The sequence below is a fragment of the Grampus griseus genome (assembly GCF_964374135.1).
Source record: "Grampus griseus genome assembly, chromosome: 9".
NCBI classification, from domain to species: domain Eukaryota; kingdom Metazoa; phylum Chordata; class Mammalia; order Artiodactyla; family Delphinidae; genus Grampus; species Grampus griseus.
Window position 1 is genome coordinate 45,717,198 of NC_139003.1, and position 18,839 is coordinate 45,736,036.

Genomic DNA, 18,839 nt, shown 5'->3' on the forward strand with positions numbered 1-18,839 from the left:
ATTCCACATATAAGTGATGTTATATGATATTTGAGTTTCTCTTTCTTACTTCACTTAGTATGATAATCTCTATCTAGGTCCATCCACATTGCTGCAAATGGCATTATTTCATTCTTTTCCATGGCTGAGTAGTATTCCATTGTATATATGTACCACATTTTTTTTTTATATTGGAGTATAGTTAACAATGTTGTTAGTTTCAGGTGTACAGCAAAGTGATTCAGTGATACACATACATGTGTCTGTTTTTTTCAAATTCTTTTTCCATTTAGGTTATTACAGCATATTGAGCAGAGTTCCTTGTGCTATACAGTAGGTCCTTGTTGGTTATCTGTTTTAAATGTGGTAGTGTGTATATGTCAATCCCAAACTCCCAATTCATCCCTCCCCCGCACCTTTCCCCTTTGGTAACTGTAAGTTCGTTTGTGAAGTCTGTGAATCTGTTTCTCTTTTGTAAATAAGTTCATTTGTATGTTTTTTTTAGATTCTGCATGGAAGTGATATCATATGATATTTGTCTTTCTCTTTCTGACTTCCTTCACTTAGTACGATAATCTCTAGGTTCAGCCATGTTGCTGCAAATGGCATTATTTCATTTTTTTATGGCTGAGTAGTATTCTATTGTATATATGTGCCACATCTTTATCTGTTCATGTGTTGATGGACTTCTATGTTGTTTCCATGTCTTGACTATTGTGACTAGTGCTGCTGTGAACATAAGGGCACATGTATCTTTGAGTTAAAGTTTAGGACACACCCCATTCTTTTAAGAAGACTTCTCCACTATTGCTAATGAGACTTCTGCTTAGATCTTACTGGGCAGAACCTAAGCACATGTGCCCAGCTAAAAAATGAGGGATTCTCTTTCTAAGTAAGCACAGATATTGGGAGTGACTAGTTGGCTCTGCCACCCTGGGATAGTCATGCAGTGTATGTACACACTGTGCCCCAGCACCAAGGTGGGTACCATGAGTGGAGGGGTTCAGAGTGTCTGACGTGATCATTTTGATTGGCCTAAAAATCAAGCTTTTACCTCTTCAGCCTTTTACTTATCACAGAGGACAGTGTGTAATAAGTGGCCCAGTTTGGCCCACGGCTTGTGTTTATAGATAAAGTTTTATTAGAATACAGTCACACTCATTTATTTATATATTGGCTGCTTCACTCTGCAGAGCTGAGTGGTTGCAATAGAGACCAGATGGCCTGCAGAGCTTAAAAATTTGTTATCTGACCCTTTACAGAAAAAAATTGCTGAGCTCTGGTCTGTTCCTTTACCCACCCCTGACCCTCGCTCATCCCTCACGCTCCTCCATCTCTGAGCCTTACTCTGTCCCTCAGACTCACCTAAATAAAGGGGTGGAGAATTGAGAAGATCAGGGTAGTCTGTTTATAGAGAGTACCTGGTAGTAAAAAAAATTGTTTTGCATTTTAGCCAAATCAAAATATCCTGCTAGTATAGGGCTTTCAAAGAGCAATCCCCGTACACGCTGGGCCTTGTCCAGGAGATATCCATCATCCTGAGGCCCTCTTTTCCCTCTCCCTCTTAAAGCCTGGCCTGCTGAAGCAGCATTTGCATTAAAGAGGAGTGGGAGAGTGGACCTCTCACACTCTCCCTGACCTGCCTCATCCAGCTGTTTCTCCCTTGCCGTTGAACTTCCCACACAGAACCACACCTCAGGAGCTGTGTCCCTCCTCGATTGACCTTTTCAGGTGGCAAGTCAGGTTTCACACATGCATTTCCAGATGGAAAGGCTCTTGGCATTTTGGGTGGGACAGTTCTTGTGGGGACTGTCCTGCCTTTTGCAGGACCCCTCACATTTCTGGCTGCACTTGCAAGATGGTGGAGCGTCCACTCCCCCAGCCTTATGACCACTAAATGCAGCTCTACACATGTCCAAATCCCATGGCCCCCCGCTGTGCAGTGAGAGCCACATTGACACATAGGCCACCGGCAAATGCAGGATATCAGAGGTGGCTGTCCACACGTGTCCTTCAGGTGTCCCTTGTTGCCCTTGTGTTGAATCAGGGCTGTGCTGTAGCCTTGCCAATGGACTGGTTCTCGTGGGTCTCTCAGCCCCGTGAAGACCAGGGTCTGTAGGGGCTGTGTGGCTGTCTGCTATGGCCAGTTCTCTCGGGGGGGACATCTATAGCTGGGAAGACTCCAGGACCTATAGACTTGTGCATCCTTGTGGAATTCATGCTCTTTCACCGTGAGCAGCCGCTCTGATTTTTAACTTTCTTTGCTGTTTTCAGACTCAGTGTGAACCAGATCACCGACAGTGGGGTGAAGGTGCTGTGTGAAGAGCTGACCAAATACAAAATTCTGACATTTTTAGGGTATGTATTTCTCTAGAACACTGCGACAGCTACATGGTAAGAGTACAGAGCAGCAGGAGGTTGCCATTCCTATGGATTACCGGGTGGTTGAGACTGATGGCCCCAGGGTACCAGGAAGAGCACTGAATTGGGAGCCAGGAGTCCTGGGTCCTGCTTTTGGCTCGGCTAGCAGCCCGCTCTGAGCAAGCCAGGAAACCTCACTGAGCCTCAGCCTTCTCATCCCCCTTGTATAACTGGGATCCTAATAGAGTCAGATAGTTTTACAGGTGGGGACTGATTGCTGTAATGACAGAATTCCTGGGGGTATGTTTTATTGACGTGAGAATACTGTTCATGTGGTAGATTTCACTATGGCGGGTCCACGATCTGTCATCCAGAGCCCTTGGGGCAAGACACGAATCAGAAATTAGTGCCCGTGCTACCTAGCAGTGACATGACCAGTGGGATCTAGGGCAGTACCCCATTTTCAGATACTTTAACATTTCTGCAGCAAAAGGTATAAACATTCAAACCAGTTGGGATAAAGACCATGAACAGCTCCACGTCGGTTGCCAAAATAGTTAGGAAGAAGTTTGGGTTTTCAGAGCCTTTGGGGTTTTGGGGTTTGACAGGAGAGACTGTGGGCCACAGCCCCGCCAGCCCCGCGGCTGCCGTTGACTCTCTGAGCTGGAGCCAGCCCGTCAGCTTCCTTGGGCCTCCGTTTTCTCAGCTGTCACATGAGAACACTGAAGCCCTGAATCCCAGGTTGCCTTTTGGCTCTGGAGTTCTGCATGACTGTGGAACACTGGAAACCTGTCTCCTTACCACTTGCAACTCCTTTCTGCCTTATTGTTGAATTGGTGTCAAGTGGTAAAGTGACGAAAAGGTAGACACTGAGTTGGTTCTAACGCTTAGAAACTTTTATCCCTTAAGATGCCAATCGTGATCTTAATCTGAAAGTACCCCTCAACTGCCATTTATCGAGCACTTACACGCAAGGGCTTGGGATGATCTCATACAATCCTCATAACGACCCTGCGAGGGAGCCGTAACTCTTACCCCTGTATTACACATGGAGAAACTGAGGCACAGAGAAGCTCGGTACCTTGCCCCAGGTCATAAAGCTGGGGAACGTGCAGAGTTGGCCTTGAACCCAGCCTGAGACCCCACAGCCCCAAACTCAGCCCTCCACGTGCCCTTCCTTTCTCCTTTTGACCTAGACTTTGTAAGTCAGCAGACAGCCCCCACTCACTTTAAAAAATGGGGTCCTAAATTCTCACGGCCATGCTTTCTCTCAAAGCTTATACAACAACCAAATCACCGATGTCGGAGCCACGTACATCGCCAGAATCCTGGATGAGTGCACAGGCCTCACGCACCTGAAGTAAGTGGGGTGGGCACAGCGAGCGGGGTCTTCAGTAGCTTCTCTTGGTCACCCTTCATCGTTCAAGCAAAGAATAAATGCCACCCTCGAGCTGCCTTCTGCTTGCCCCAGGGCCAAATCAGGACACCTGTGTGTAGAAGGTGAGCTGTGGGTGAGGCTTGGTGTTTGGAAGGGCCCCCTACCATGGGTGGGGCGAGAGTGTGGCATTTTGATTTCATTAACTCCTAACGGGAAGAAAGGCCACAACTATCACCCTTTCTGGAGATCGTTTTCCCCTGAGAAAGTCCCACATTGTCTTCGTCCATTTTGGCTTCTGTAACAAAATACCATAAACGAGGTTGCTTATAAACACCAGAGATTTATTTCTGACCGTTCTGGAGGCTGGGGAACCTTAGGATCGAGGCACCAGCAGATTAGGTGCCTGGTGAGGGCCCAATGCCTTGTTCTTAGATGGTGCCTTCTCACTGTGTCCTCACGTGGTGGTGGAAAAAGGGGAAAGGGAGCTTTCTTGGACTTCACTCCTAAGTCACTAATCCCATTTGTGAGGGCTGTGATGAGTGACTTTATCACTTCCCAAAGGTTCCACCTCCTAGCACCATCACTTAGGGGTTAGGATTTCAACATATGGATTCTGGTAGGGGTAGGGGGAGGCAAACCTTCAGGCCATAACATTGCAGATGAGAGCCTGATCCCTGGCTGTGTCACAGGAATGTCCTGCCAAAGGTGTCAGAGCACCAGCCTTGGAGGAGCCTGGTGATGCTGCCCTGGTGATGGTAACCTACCCCTTGACCATTTGCAGTTGAAGTGGGAACCTTCTGGTCTGCTGATGGAAATGAGTGATGCTCAGAGGTCATTTAAAGAACCTCCGGGGGAACTTGGGTCCCTGAGTCTCTGCAGAGATTGTGACCACCTGGAGCGGAATCACGACTGGCTTTCTTCAGGGCTTTGGGCCCCTCCCTGAGAGGACGCCCAGGGAGGGCTGCTGTAGGTCCCAGGAGAAAGACCACCCCTCCTAGGAGGGGCCAGAGGGGCTCTGTGCCAAGGACGAGGGTGGCTGATGCTGGAGTCCCCTCATAGCTGTAGCTGACGTGTGCACGACTCTCTCTGCAGACTGGGAAAAAACAAAATAACAAGCGAAGGAGGAAAGTGTCTCGCCCTGGCTGTGAAGAACAGCAAATCCATCTTTGAAGTTGGGTGAGTAGAGACGGATGCACACGGGTGTGCGTATGCAGCCTGCTCTGTGTACAGGAGCACCTGCTGGTCTTTTCGTACATCCATCTAGCCAAAGGACCGCTGGCGCAAGCTGTGGGGCAGAGGCCACAGAGAGCCTCCATCGTAGATGCCCTGGTGGCTGGGCCCCACTGGCTCCTGCGTGGGAAATGTTGTGGGAAGTCCCAGGTTTGACTGCCACTTTAATCGCATGGACTTTATTTAATTCATGCAAAAGGCAGTATTTATCACCACCAGCAAACGGAGGGAGCTAGCAAATGGAGTTTTAGCCCTATGTGGTAAACTTCCTCAGGCAGGTGTGCTTCATTTTAAGATTATATAGTCTCTGGAGGCTTTTAAAAAATGTTTATTTTATATTGGAGTATAGTTAATAATGTTGTGTTACTTTCAGGTGTAGAGCAAAGTGATTCAGCTATACATGTATCTATTCTTTTTCAAATTCTTTTCCCATTTAGGTTATTATAGCATATTGAGCAGACTTCCTTGTGCTATACAGGAGGTCCTTATTAGCAGACGTCCTTGTGCTATACAGTAGGTCCTTATTAGTTATCTATTTAAACACAGTAGTGTGTATTTGTCAATCCCACACTCCCAATTTATCCCTTCCCTGCCCCCCACCTTTCTCCTTTGGTAACCGTAAGTTTGTTTTCTAAGTCTGTGAGTCTGTTTCTATTTTGTAAATAAATTCATTTGTATCGGGTTTTTTTAGATTCCACATGTGATATCATATGATATTTGTCTTTCTCTGATTTACTTCACTCAGTATGATAATCTCCAGGTCCATCCAGGTTGCTGCAAATGGCATTATTTCATCCTTTTTTAATGGCTGAGTAATATTCCATTGTATATATGCACTACATCTTTTTTATCCATTCTTCGTCTTTGGACATTTAGGTTGCTTGCATGTCTTGGCTATTGTAAATAGTGCTGCAGTGAACATTGGGGTGCATGTATCCTTTGGAATTATGGTTTTCTCTGGATATATGCCCAGGAGTGGGGTTGCTGGATCATATGGTAGCTCTATTTTTAATTTTTTAAGGAACCTCCATACTGTTCTCCATAGCGGCTGTACCAGTTTACATTCCCACCAACAGTGTAGGAGGGTTCCCTTTCCTCCACACCTTCATCATCATTTATTGTTTGTAGACATTTTGATGATGGCCATTCTGACTGGTGTGAGGTGATATCTCATTGTAGTTTTGATTTGCATTTCTCTAATAATTAGTGATGTTGGGCATCTTTTCATGTGCCTCTTGGCCATGATATGATATTGCTTTGGCTATTGTTTGTCTTCTTTGGAGAAATGTCTATTTAGGTCTTCTGCCCATTTTTTGATTGAGTTGTCTGTTTTTTTGATATTGAGCTGCATGAGCTGTTTGTAGATTTTGGAGATTAATCTCTTGTCAGTTGCATTGTTTGTAAGTATTTTCTCCCATTCTGTGGGTTGTCTTTTTGTGTATAGTTTCCTTTGCTGTGCAAAAGCTTTTGAGTTTAATTAGGTCCCATTTGTTTATTTTTGTTTTTATTTCCATTACTCTAGGAGATGGGTAGAAAAAAATATTAATGTGATTTATGTCAAAGAGTGTTCTTCCTATGTTTTCCTCTAAGAGTTTTATAGCACCAGGTCTTACATTTAGGTCTTTAATCCATTTTGAGTTTATTTTTGTGATGGTGATTAAAGAATGTTCTAATTTCATTCTTTTACATGTAGCTGTCCAGTTTTCCCAGCACCGTTTATTGAAGAGACTGCCTTTCCCCCATTGTATAGTCATGCCTCCTTTGTCGTAGATTAATTGACCATAGGTGCATGGGTTTATTTCTGGGCTTTCTATCCTGGTCCATTGATCTGTATTTGTTTTTGTACCAGTACCATACTGGTTTGATGGCTGTAGCTTCATAGTATAGTCCGAAGTCGGAGCATAATTTCCCCAGCTCCGTTCTTCTTAAGATTGCTTTGGCTATTCAGGGTCTTTTGTGTTTCCATACAAATTTTAAGATTTTTTGTTCTAATTCTGTGAAAAATGCCATTGGTAATTTGATAAGGATTGCACTGAATCTGTAGATTGCCTTGGCTACCCAAGTCATTTTGACAATATTGATTCTTCCAATCCAAGAACATGGTATATCTTTCCATCTGTTTGTGTCATCTTCGATTTCTTTCATCAGCGTCTTATAGTTTTCAGAGTACAGGTCTTTTGTCTTCTTAGGTAGGTTTATTCCTTGGTATTTTATTCTTTTTGATGTGATGGGAAACGGGATTGTTTCTTGAATTTCTCTTTCTGATCTTTCATTGTAAATGTACAGAAATGCAACAGATTCTTGTGTATTAATTTTGTAACCTGCAACTTTACCAAATTCATTGCTGAGCTCTAGTAGTTTTCTGGTAGTAAGTATCCTTAGGGTTTTCTATGTATAGTATCATATCATCTGCAAACAGTGACAGTTTAACTTCTTCTTTTCCAATTTGGATTCCTTTTATTTATTTTTTTCTTCTCTGATTGCCATAGCTAGGACTTCCAAAACTATGTTGAATAAAAGTGGTGAGAGTGGACATCCTTGTCTTGTTCCTGATCTTAGAGGAAATGCTTTCACTGTTGACCATGATGTTAGCTGTAGGTTTGTCATATATGGCCTTTATTATGTTGAGGTATGTTCCCTCTATGCCCACTTTCTGGAGAGTTTTTATCATAAATTGGTGTTGAATTTTGTCAAAAGCTGTTCCTGAATCTATTGAGATGATCATATGGTTTTTATTCTTCAGTCTGTTGACATGGTGTATCACACTGATTGATTTGCGGATATTGAAAAAGCCTTGCATCCCTGGGATAAATCCCACTTGATCATGGCGTATGATCCTCTTAATGTATTGCTAGTATTTTGTTGAGGATTTTTGCATCTATGTTCATCAGTGATATTGGAGTGTAATTTTCTTTTTTGTGTGGTAATTTTGTCTGGTTTTGGTATCAGGGTGATGGTGGCCTCATAGAATGAGTTTGGGAGTTTTCCTCCCTCTGCAATTTTTTGGAAGAGTTTGAGAAGGAGAGGTGTTAGCTCTTCTCTAAACGTTTGGTAGAATTCTGTGAAGCCACCAGGTCCTGTCCTTTTGTTTGTTGGGAGTTTTAAAAATCACAGTTTCAATTCCAGTGCTTGCGATTGGTCTACTCATATTTTCTATTTCTTCCTTGTTCGGTCTTGGGAGATTGTACCTTTCTCTAAGAATCTGTCCGTTTCTTCCAGGTTGTCCATTTTATTTGCATACAGTTGCTCATAGTAGTCTCTTTTGATCCTTTGTATTTCTGTGGTGTTTGTTGTAACTTCTCCTTTTTCATTTCTAATTTTATTGATTTGAGTCCTTGCCCTTTTCTCTTGATGAGTCTGGCTTAAAGATTTATCAATTTTGTTTATCTTTTCAAAGAACCAGCTTTTAGTTTCATTGATCTTTGCTACTGTTTTGTTTCTATTTCATTTGTTTCTGCGCTGATCTTTATGATTTCTTTTCTGCTACTAACTTTAGGTTTTGTTTGTTCTTCTGTCTCTAGTGCTTTAGGTTTAAGGTTAGGTTGTTTGAGATTTTTCTTGTTTCCTGAGGTAAGATTGTATAGCTATAAACTCCCCTCTTAGAACTGCTTTTGCTGCATTCCATAGGTTTTGGATTGTTGTGCTTTTCATTTTCATTTGTCTCTAGGTATTTTTTGATTTCCTCTTTGATTTCTTCAGTGATCCACTGGTTGTTTAGTAGCATATTGTTTAGCCTCCATGTGTTTGTGATTTTTACAGTTTTTTTCTTGTAGTTGACTTCTAATCTCATAGCATTGTGGTCAGAAAAGATGCTTGATATGATTTCACTTTTTGTAAATTTACCAAGGCTCGCTTTGTGGCCCAGCATGTGGTCAGTCCTGGAGAGTGTTCCATTTGCACTTGAAGAATGTGTATTCTGCTGCTTTTGGATGGAATGCTGTATAAGTATCAATTAAGTCCATGTAGTCTAATGTGTCATTTAAGGCCTGTGTTTCTTTACTGATTTTCTGTCTGGATGATCTGTCCATTGATGAAAGTGGTGGGATGTTAAAGTCCTCCACCATTACTGTGTTACTGTTGATTTCTCCCTTTATGGCTGTTAGTATTTGCCTTATACATTGAGGTGCTCCTATGTTGGATGCATATATATTTACAGTTGTTATATCTTCTTCTTGGATTGATCCCATGATTATTATATAGTGTCCTTCTTTGTCTCTTGTAATAGTCTGTATTTTAAAGTCTATTTTGTCTGATATGAGTATTGCTACTCCAGCTTTCTTTTGATTTCCACTTGCATAGAATACCTTCTTCCATCCCCTCAGTTTCAGCCTGTTTGTGTCCCTAGGTCTGAAGTGGGCCTGTTGTAGACAGCATATATACGGGTCTTGTTTTTGTATCCATTCAGCCAGTCTGTGTCTTTTGGTTGGAGCATTTAATCCATTTACATTCAAGGTAATTATCCATATGTATGTTCCTATTGCCATTTTCTTAATCATTTTGGTTTTTTTTTTTTTTTTTTTTGCGGTACGCGGGCCTCTCACTGTTGTGGCCTCTCCCGTTGCGGAAAACAGGCTCCGGACGCGCAGGCCTAGCGGCCATGGCTCACAGGCCTAGTAGCTGCTCCGTGGCATGTGGGATCTTCCTGGACTGGGGCACGGACCCACATCCACTGCACCACCAGGGAAGCCTGAGTTTGTTTTTGTAGGTCTGTTTTCTTCCCTTCCTCTTTTGTTCTCTTCTCTTGTGGTTTGATGACCATCTTTAGAGTTGTGTTTGGGTTGCTTTTTCTTTTGTGTGTGTGTATCTATTGTAGTTTTTGGGTTTGCTGTTCCCATGAGGTTTTTTAATTTTTAAATTTTATTTTATTTGTTTTTTTATACAGCAGGTTCTTCCCCCCCCCCAACCTCAGCAGACATTTGATTGCCAGTTAACTTTATTTATTTATTGGGAATATACATATCAAGTATATAAAATGGAGTTTAACAAGCAATTACAAAGGAAATACTTTGTACAACTACCACCCAAATCAGTAACCCCCAAAACTCCAAATATGCACACCCCCTTTACAACTTCACTGTCATCTTTGTCTGTAGGCAGCATCTAGTTGAGTTTTGCCTTTTTATCTAAACTGACAGTCTCTTTTTAATTGGTATGTTTAGATTATTCACATTTAATGTGATTACTGATTGGATTAAAATCTATTACTTTGCCAGCTCTTTTCCGTTTGGTCCAAACTTTTCTTTGTTTCTTTTTTCCTTTTTCTTGCATTAATGGGGATTTTTTTTTAATGATTACATTTTGTTTCCACTATTGATTTATTACTTATACCTCTAAAATTTAGGTCTTCTGCCCATTTTTGGATTGCGTTGTTTGTTTCTTTAATATTGAGCTGCATGAGCTGTTTATATATTTTGGAGATTAATCCTTTGTCTGTTGATTCGTTTGCAAATATTTTCTCCCATTCTGAGGGTTGTCTTTTCATCTTGTTTATGGTTTCCTTTGCTGTGCAAAAGCTTTGAACTTTCATTAGATCCCATTTGTTTATTTTTGTTTTTATTTCCATTACTCTAGGAGGTGGATCAAAACAGATCTTGCTGTGATTTATGTCAAAGAGTGTTCTTCCTATGTTTTCCTCTAAGAGTTTTATAGTGTCCGGTCTTACATTTAGGTCTCGAATCCATTTTGAGTTTATTTTTGTGTATGGTGTTAAGGAGTGTTCTCATTTCATTCTTTTACATGTAGCTGTCCAGTTTTCCCAGCACCACTTATTGAAGAGACTGTCTCTTCTCCATTGTATACCTTTGCCTCCTTTGTCATAGATTAGTTGACCATAGGTGCGTGGGTTTATCTCTGGGCTTTCTATCTTGTTCCATTGATCTATGTTTCTGTTTTTGTGCCAGTACCATACTGTCTTGATTACTGTAGCTTTGTAGTATAGTCTGAAGTCAGGGAGCCTGATTCCTCCAGCTCCGTTTTTTTCCCTCAAGACTGCTTTGGCTATTTGGGGTCTTTTGTGTCTCCATACAAATTTTAAGATGATTTGTTCTAGTTCCGTAAAAAAATGCCATTGGTAATTTAATAGGGATTGCATTGAATCTGTAGATTGCTTTGGGTAGTATAGTCATCTTTACAATATTGATTCTTCCAATCCAAGAACATGGTACATCTCTCCATCTGTTGGTATCATGTTTAATTTCTTTCATCAGTATCTTATAGTTTTCTGCATACAGGTCTTTTGTTTCCCTAGGTAGGTTTATTCCTAGTATACAGCAGGTTCTTATTAGTCATCAATTTTATACACATCAGTGTATACATGTCAATCCCAATTGCCCAGTTCATCACACCACCACTACCCCCGCCGCTTTCCCCAACTTGGTGTCCATACGTTTGTTCTCTGCATCTGTGTCTCTATTTCTGCCTCCCATGAGGTTTTGATATGGCAGTCTATATATGTACAAGGTTGTTTTAAGTTACTGGCTTCTTTCCCACCTAGAGGAGTTCCTTTCACATTTGTTGCAAAGCTGGTCTGGTTGTGCTGAATTCTCTTAGGTTTTACTTGTCTGTAAAGCTTTTGATTTTTCTGTCTAACCTGAATGAGATCCTTGCCGGGTAGAGTAATCTTCGTTGTAGGTTCTTCCCTTTCATCACTTTAAATATATCATGCCACTCCCTTCTGGCCTGCAGAGTTTCTGGTGAGAAATCAGCTGATATCCTTATGGGAGTTCCCTTGTATGTTGTCATTTTTCCCTTGTTGCTTTTAATATTTTTTCTTTAATTTTTGTCAATTTGATAACTATGTGTCTTGGTGTGTTCCTCCTTGGGTTTATCTTGTCTGGGACTCTCTGCACCTCCTGGACTTGGGTGACTGTTTCTTTTCCCACGTTAGGGAAGTTTTCAGCTATTATCTCTTCACATATTTTCTCACGTCCTTTCTGTCTCTCTTCTCCTTCTGGGACCCCTATAATGTGAACATTGGTGCATTTAGTGTCATCCCAGAGGTCTTTTAAGATTGTCATTTTTTTTTTTAAACTGGGCCAACCTTTTTTTTTAAAAAAACCCCACATTTGTTTATTTATTTATTTTTGGCTGTGTCGGGTCTTCGTTTCTGTGCAAGGGCTTTCTCTAGTTGTGGCAAGCGGGGGCCACTCTTCATTGCGGTGCGCGGGCCTCTCACTATCGCGGCCTCTCTTGTTGCGGAGCACAGGCTCCAGATGCGCAGGCTCAGTAGTTGTGGCTCACGGGCCTAGCTGCTCCACAGCATGTGGCATCTTCCCAGACCAGGGCTCGAACCCGTGTCCCCTGCATTAGCAGGCAGATTCTCAACCACTGCGCCACCAGGGAAGCCCGTCTTCATTTCTTTTCATTCCTTTTTCTTTATTCTGTTCTGTAGCAGTGATTTCCACCATTCTGGCTTCCAGCTCACTTATCTGTTCTTCTGCCTCACTTATCCCGCTATTGATTCCTTCTGCTGTATTTTTTATTTCAGTTATTTTATTGTTTGTCTGTTTGTTTGTTCTTTAGTTCTTCAAGGTCTTTGTTAAACATTTCTTGTATCTTCTCAATCTGTGCCTCCATTCTTTTTCCGAGATCTTGGATCATCTTTCTTATCATTACTCTAAATTCTTTCCTGGGTAGATTGCCTATCTCCACTTCACTCAGTTGTTCTTCTGAGGTTTTATCTTGTTCCTTCATCTGGGAAATATTCCTCTGCTGTCTCATTTTGTCTAACTTTCTGTGATTGTGGTTTCCTTTCCACAGTCTGCAGGGTTGTAGTTCTTGTTGCTTCTGCTGTCTGCCCCCTGGTGGATGAGGCTGGTCTAAGAGGCTTGTGCAGGCTTCCTGGTGGGAGGGACTGGTTCCTGCCCACTGGTGGGTGGAGCTGGGTCTTATCCCTCTGATGCACAGGGCTGTGTCAGGAGGTGTGTTCAGCCGGCAGTTGTGTGGTCAGGAAGACTTTAAGCAGCCTGTCTGCTGATGGGTGGGGCTGTGTTCCCACTTGGTTGGCCTGAGGTGACCCAGCACTGGAGCCAACATGCTATTGGGTGGGGCCAGGTGTTGGTGAAAATATGGCAGCCTCCAGGAGGGCTCACACCAATGAGTACTCCCGAGAACTACCGCCACCAGTGTCTTTGTCCCCACAGTGAGCTACAGCTGCCCTCTGCCTTTGCAGGAGACCCTCCAACACCAGCATATAGGTCTGGCCTAGGCTCTTAGGAGAGGTCACTGCTTTTTTCCCTGGGTCCTGGTGTGCACAATACCTTGTGTGTGCCCTCCAAGAGTGGAGTTTCTGTTTCCTCCAGTCCTGTGGAATTCCTGTGATCAAATCCCGCTGGCCTTCAAAGGCAGATTCTCTGGGGCTCTTCCTCCTCCCATTGCCAGACCCCCAGGCTGGGGAGCCTGACGTGAAGCTCAGAACTTTCACTCCTGTGGGAGAACTTCTGTGATAGTTTTCCAGTTTGGGGGTTGTCCACTTGGTGGGTATGGGATTTGATTTTATCACGATTGCTCCCCTCAAACTGTCTCGTTGTGGGTTCTTATTTGTCTTTGGATGTAGGACATCTTGTTTGGTAGGTTCCAGCATTTTTTTCATCAATGGTTGTTCATCATTTAGTTGTAATTTTGGTGTTTTCATAAGAAGAGGTGAGCTCACATCCTTCTACTCTGCCACATTGTCTCTGGAGGCTTTTTTTTTTTTTTTTGCGGTAAGTGGGCCTCTCACTGTTGTGGCCTCTCCCGCTGCGGAGCACAGGCTCCGGACACGCAGGCTCAGTGGCCATGGCTCATGGGCCTAGCCGCTCCATGGCATGTGGGATCTTCCAGGACTGGGGCACGAACCCGTGTCCCCTGCATTTGCAGGCGGACTCTCAACCACTGCGCCACCAGGGAAGCCCTCTGGAGGCTTTTTAATTCAATTTTTTATTGAAAATACACATAACAAAAGTTACCATCTTAACCTTTTAAGTGTACAGTTCAGTGGCCTTAAGTACATTACTATAGTTGTGCAACCACATTTGTATAGTTGTGCAACCATCACCATTATCCATCTCCAGAACTCTGTCTTGCAAAACAGAAACTCATTCTCCCCTCCCCTCAGCCCTGGCAACCACCTTTCTATAGTATCCTCTGTTCCTGTGAATTTGACTACTGTAGGGAGTCATATAAGTGGAGTCATACAGTATTTGTCTTCTTTTGTGACTGGCTTATTTCACTTAGCATGATGTCCTCAAGGTTTATCCATGTTGTAGCATGTGTCAGACTTTCCTTCCTTTTTAAGGCGGTGTAATAGACCATTCTATATATATACCACAGTTGTTTATCCATTCATCTGTCAGTGGACACTTGGATTGTTTCCACCTTTTAGCTCTTGTGAATAATGCTGCTATGTACATGGGTGTACATGTATCTCTTTGAGACCCTGCTGTAAATCCTTTTGGGTACATACCCAGAAGTGGAATTGCTGGATCACATGGTAATTCTATTTTTAATTTTTTGAGGAACCACCATATTGTTTTCTGCAGCAGCTATACCATTTTACATTCCTACTAACAGTGCACAGGGGTTCCAATTTTTCCACATCCTTACCAACAACTTGTTATTTTCTGGTGTTTTGATAGTAACCATCCATATGGGTGTGAGGTGATATTTCATTATGGTTTTGATTCAGGAGACTACAGCTTTTCATAGAGTTACGATTTTTTCTCTGATTCTAGAAGAGACATAGATAATTTTATTTGTAAACTATGGAAAATATGAACAGTATAATGGAGATCATCTCAGAAATAATTATTGTCAACACTTGAGGTCAGGTAAGCTTTTTTGCTCTCATGCAGTTTATGTTCTCTCTATACTATTTTTTTTTTAATATGGTAGACGTCAAACTATCTGTACAGAATTTTATTCTATCTTTTTTCACTTAATCTCATGTCATGAGTAGTTTTCCACTTTATTCAAAGTTTGATACCATGCAGTTTTATCTAGTACACACACTTTTTATGCAAAATGCTGAAAACTCTCATTCTGGGGTTTCAGAAGCCATACCAGCAGGGACGTCATCAGGCCGCTTGCCTGGTGAGAGCGTGTAGCTGAGGCAGCCCCACTTCTGTGGTGAGCCTGGCAGACTTGCTTTCTGTAGACAGTGACCCTCAGCCTTTTAGGAATAGCTGACTCTTATTATAGGCTCAGCACTGTTTGGAATGCTTTGCATATATTAACTCACTTAATCCTCACAACAACTCTATGAGGAAATGCTCTTCTTATACCTGCTTTACAGATGAGACTAAAACCTCAGAGACTATGCATTACCCAAGCACGCCCAGGTGGTGGGGGGCAGGGCCAGGATGGGAGCCCAACGTCTTACCATGCAGACCCTCGACTTAGCCAGATCCTCTAAGGCTTTCTACTGTGGGGGAGAGAATATGGCTTGTCATGGCACCTCCCCACCCAAACTGCAACAATCTGAACAACATGGTTTGGTCACCTCCTCTTTACATACCAGGGAAATTGCCGATAAGTTTTCTCAGTGTGCTTTCTGATCTTTGCTTCATGCAAGACCGACTATGTCTCCAAGCATGTCCGGCACCCCTGCACAGGGTCAAATGGATATTGGGTCTGGCACCGCCACAGGCCTTCCTTTCATGCTGCCACCAACCTGTATATCCTGCAGGTGACATTTCAGGGATAGTTGTGAGCTTAGGCTCTGACAGCTCTCCAAAAGCTCAGGGGTGAGACTTGGTTCCTAATTGTGCAGCTGTCTGATTTGACTTCTGTTCACAAGCCTTCTACTGCTTTTTTTCCTCCCGAGCAGCTCACTAAGGGGCTGGTGGAGGGATTCATCTCCAGGCCACAGCTCCAGGGATGGAGCAGAAACATCTGCATGTTGAGTATACACGCCATGGCCATGAGCAGAAAATAAGGGATGAGCATGAGGTAACTTTCACTGTCTTCCCTCTGCCCTCAGGATGTGGGGCAATCAAATCGGTGATGAAGGAGCAAGGGCCTTCGCAGAGGCTCTGAGGAACCACCCGAGCTTGACTAACTTGAGGTAACTGCTGCCTTCTGAGAACTGCCCTCTTCAGGGCCAACCTGGTCACTCCGTGTTCCTCTTGTTTTACCAGAGGAGGAGCCAGGGGAAAGAGGGCGGCTGGCATTCCTAACAGGGAAGGTATTTGTGTGTGTGGTTTTTCTTTTTCTTTTTAAAAACGTTTGTATCGACATAGAAGAGGCATACAGTTAAGTATATTATGCTTAAGTTTTCAGCTCTGTGATGTGACATGTGCACACACCAGTCAGATCAAGACTAGACATTGCCAGCCCCTCTGTAGTCTTCCCGTGCCCCTTGGGGGTTGGGGAGGAATTCTTCAGTCCAGACAAAACTGAAAGACACTGGGCCACAGATTCCTGCCCCCTCCTCATTTCTCAGGATGGTGCTGGGACAAGAGGGGACCCTTCACCTCTGTAAACAGACTTGGTCCTCCCTGGCCCTCCTTTAGGCCTCTGGCCAAATCTGAGAGACTCGGGGGTCTCCTGGTTGCCCGTGTCCTTCCTGTCACTGACAAAGGGTTAAATACGGTGGGGGCAGTAGCAGAGTTCCTTCCATACAAGAACAGAGGAAACTTCTCCAGGCCTCCCCGACAGGCGCCTGTAAGGTGTCAGCCTCCGAAGCAGAGCTCGCCAGGCGTCCTCAGCCCGTGTGACCAGGTCTTGCCATGTTCATTTCCTGTCTGGCCTCTCCTCGAGCAGTCTGGTGATTTGGCCTCGTCCTGGGCTCTGGAGCAGCAAAGGCTGAGTGGCTGCTGGTGAGGCTGGCACTTACGCTTCCTGCTTCAAATCAGCCCAGGCAGGAACCACGTCCAGGTGGAGTCTTGCCAGCTGTTTTAGTTGCTGAAACCAAAGCCAAATGTAGACGTGTTTTTAATAACCTACCCCAAATGTTTTTCCTTCCTAGTCTTGCATTCAATGGCATTTCTACAGAAGGAGGAAAGAGCCTCGCATGGGCCCTGCAGCAGAATGCGTCTCTGAAAATATTCTGGTAATGACCAGAGTCATTTTGAACGGTTGGGTCTCAGGGATTTTTCCAAAGACTGTGCACAGCCTGGAATCTTAACTGAAAGAGTGCCTCTCTGTTGTAAAGGCTCTAGGCCTTTCCTCAAAGGAAGGTTTATAATTTCATTTCCTCCTAGAGAAGAAAATAGCCATTCCCAGAAGCACAAACAAGTACAGAATGGGTGGAATGGGTCCCAGGAACATGAGTTTGAGACCCTAGCCTTCTTTGCCCACCCTAGGCCTCAGGAAAACCAGAAGGCTAGCTATTCTGTCAGGATATCCTCGGAACACCCTCAGATATGCCTTGAGGAGTCCAACTTTCATGCACTTGTCTCAGAACTTTCTCCCTTCTTCCTCTTAAACTGCCTACCCCCCGTGCAGCCTCCTCTGTCCCCAGGTAGTCACATCAGGACTTGGCCTTCATGCTCCAGCTCACCTGTCACGGGAAGCCCACAGCCCTCGCTCCCTCTCTGCACTCCAGGGCCACTAGTTAACTGTGTGTTACCTTCTGAAAGTGATGCTTTTTTTCTTTCTTTTGGTTGTTCCTTTTTTTGGTCATTTACCGTATTTTTATTTATTTACTTGCCTGTATCATAAATTGCTTCTGGGAAAGGAAGTTATATTACATGTCTCTGTATCCTCCTCATGAGATATTGGCTACATTAGTTAATGAAAATGTCGTCATTATGAGAATTCAGATACTAGACCTGCTGGCCAGTAAGTGCATTTTCCTTTTTCCCTCAAAAAAATCTTTTCTTTTAAAAGATTTTGAAAAGTAATACATGCTTTTTTGAAAAAAATATAATACACTGAAGTCGGGAAAGTAGGAAGTGAAAGAACCTCCTCCCTCATGCTTTCTAAATATAATCTTTTATTTCTAGCATTTGAATGTATAGTCAAATAAATATCGCTTTTCTTATGAAACTGAATAGCATTTAGCAAGTGACTGAAGAAAAAATATCTCAACCATATATTGTACATATCTGACATGTCCTTTTATGTCAGGGTTTCTCAATCTCAACACTGTTGACATTTGGGTCCAAATAATTCTTTTTTGTTGAGAGGCTGTCCTGTGTATTGTAAGATATTTAGCAGAATCCCTGGCCTCTACCCATTAGATACCAGTAGTAACCCCTAATTGTGACAGTCAAAATTGTCTCCAGACATTGGCAAGTGTCCCCTGGAGAAGTCACCCCAGTTGAGAACCACAGGTCTAGAGGGATAATAATAATGTCAATCCCCAAAATCTCTTGAGTACTCACTGTACATCACACATTGTTCTCAGCCTTTTCCATGTATTAACTCATTCTCACAACTGTGTTATGAGGGCTGTACCATTACTGTTCACATTTGCTGGTGAGAAAACTCAGGCCCAGAGAAGTTCAACCACGTGCTGTGGTCGCCCTGCTAGTAAGCCATTGCCAGCCGGCATGTCTGGCTCAGAGCATCTTGAGCCCCATGCTCTTCTGCCTCTTTCTTTATCCTACCTCATTCTCTCTAAAGGTTGCACAGTGTCCCTTGAATGTACACTCACAATGTATTTTGCTGGCTGCCTCTACTGATACTGAAATTTGTTCACATCTTATGTTACGACCGGAAAGACTGCAACCAATACTGCATGTATAGAACCTGTGTGTAATGTCTTTGCACACCATAGGGTGGATTTCTAGACGTTGAATTGTTGGCCCAAAGTGAAACACATTTAAAGTGTGGATAGACACTACCAAATTGCTCTTCAAGGAATGATTTTTTAAATGTTCTTTATATTCATTTCTCCTTCCTTATTTATTCTTTCATCCACTGGCACAACAGGGTTTAATTCTCTTTACAACCAGGAACTTCTAGCCCT

The 18,839-nt window shown here is 43.2% G+C and overlaps 1 protein-coding gene across 1 annotated transcript in view; it reads left to right on the forward strand.

The window, feature by feature from the left end:
* The window catches only part of NOD1 (nucleotide binding oligomerization domain containing 1), a 93,390-nt gene that overhangs the window by 53,136 nt on the left and 21,415 nt on the right, over positions 1-18,839 (forward strand). Inside the window, exons 5-9 of the mRNA XM_082662126.1 lie at positions 2,254-2,337; positions 3,617-3,700; positions 4,811-4,894; positions 15,906-15,989; positions 16,893-16,976. Coding sequence (XP_082518252.1) covers positions 2,254-2,337; positions 3,617-3,700; positions 4,811-4,894; positions 15,906-15,989; positions 16,893-16,976 — 420 coding nt within the window. The remainder of the gene's footprint in view (positions 1-2,253; positions 2,338-3,616; positions 3,701-4,810; positions 4,895-15,905; positions 15,990-16,892; positions 16,977-18,839) is intronic.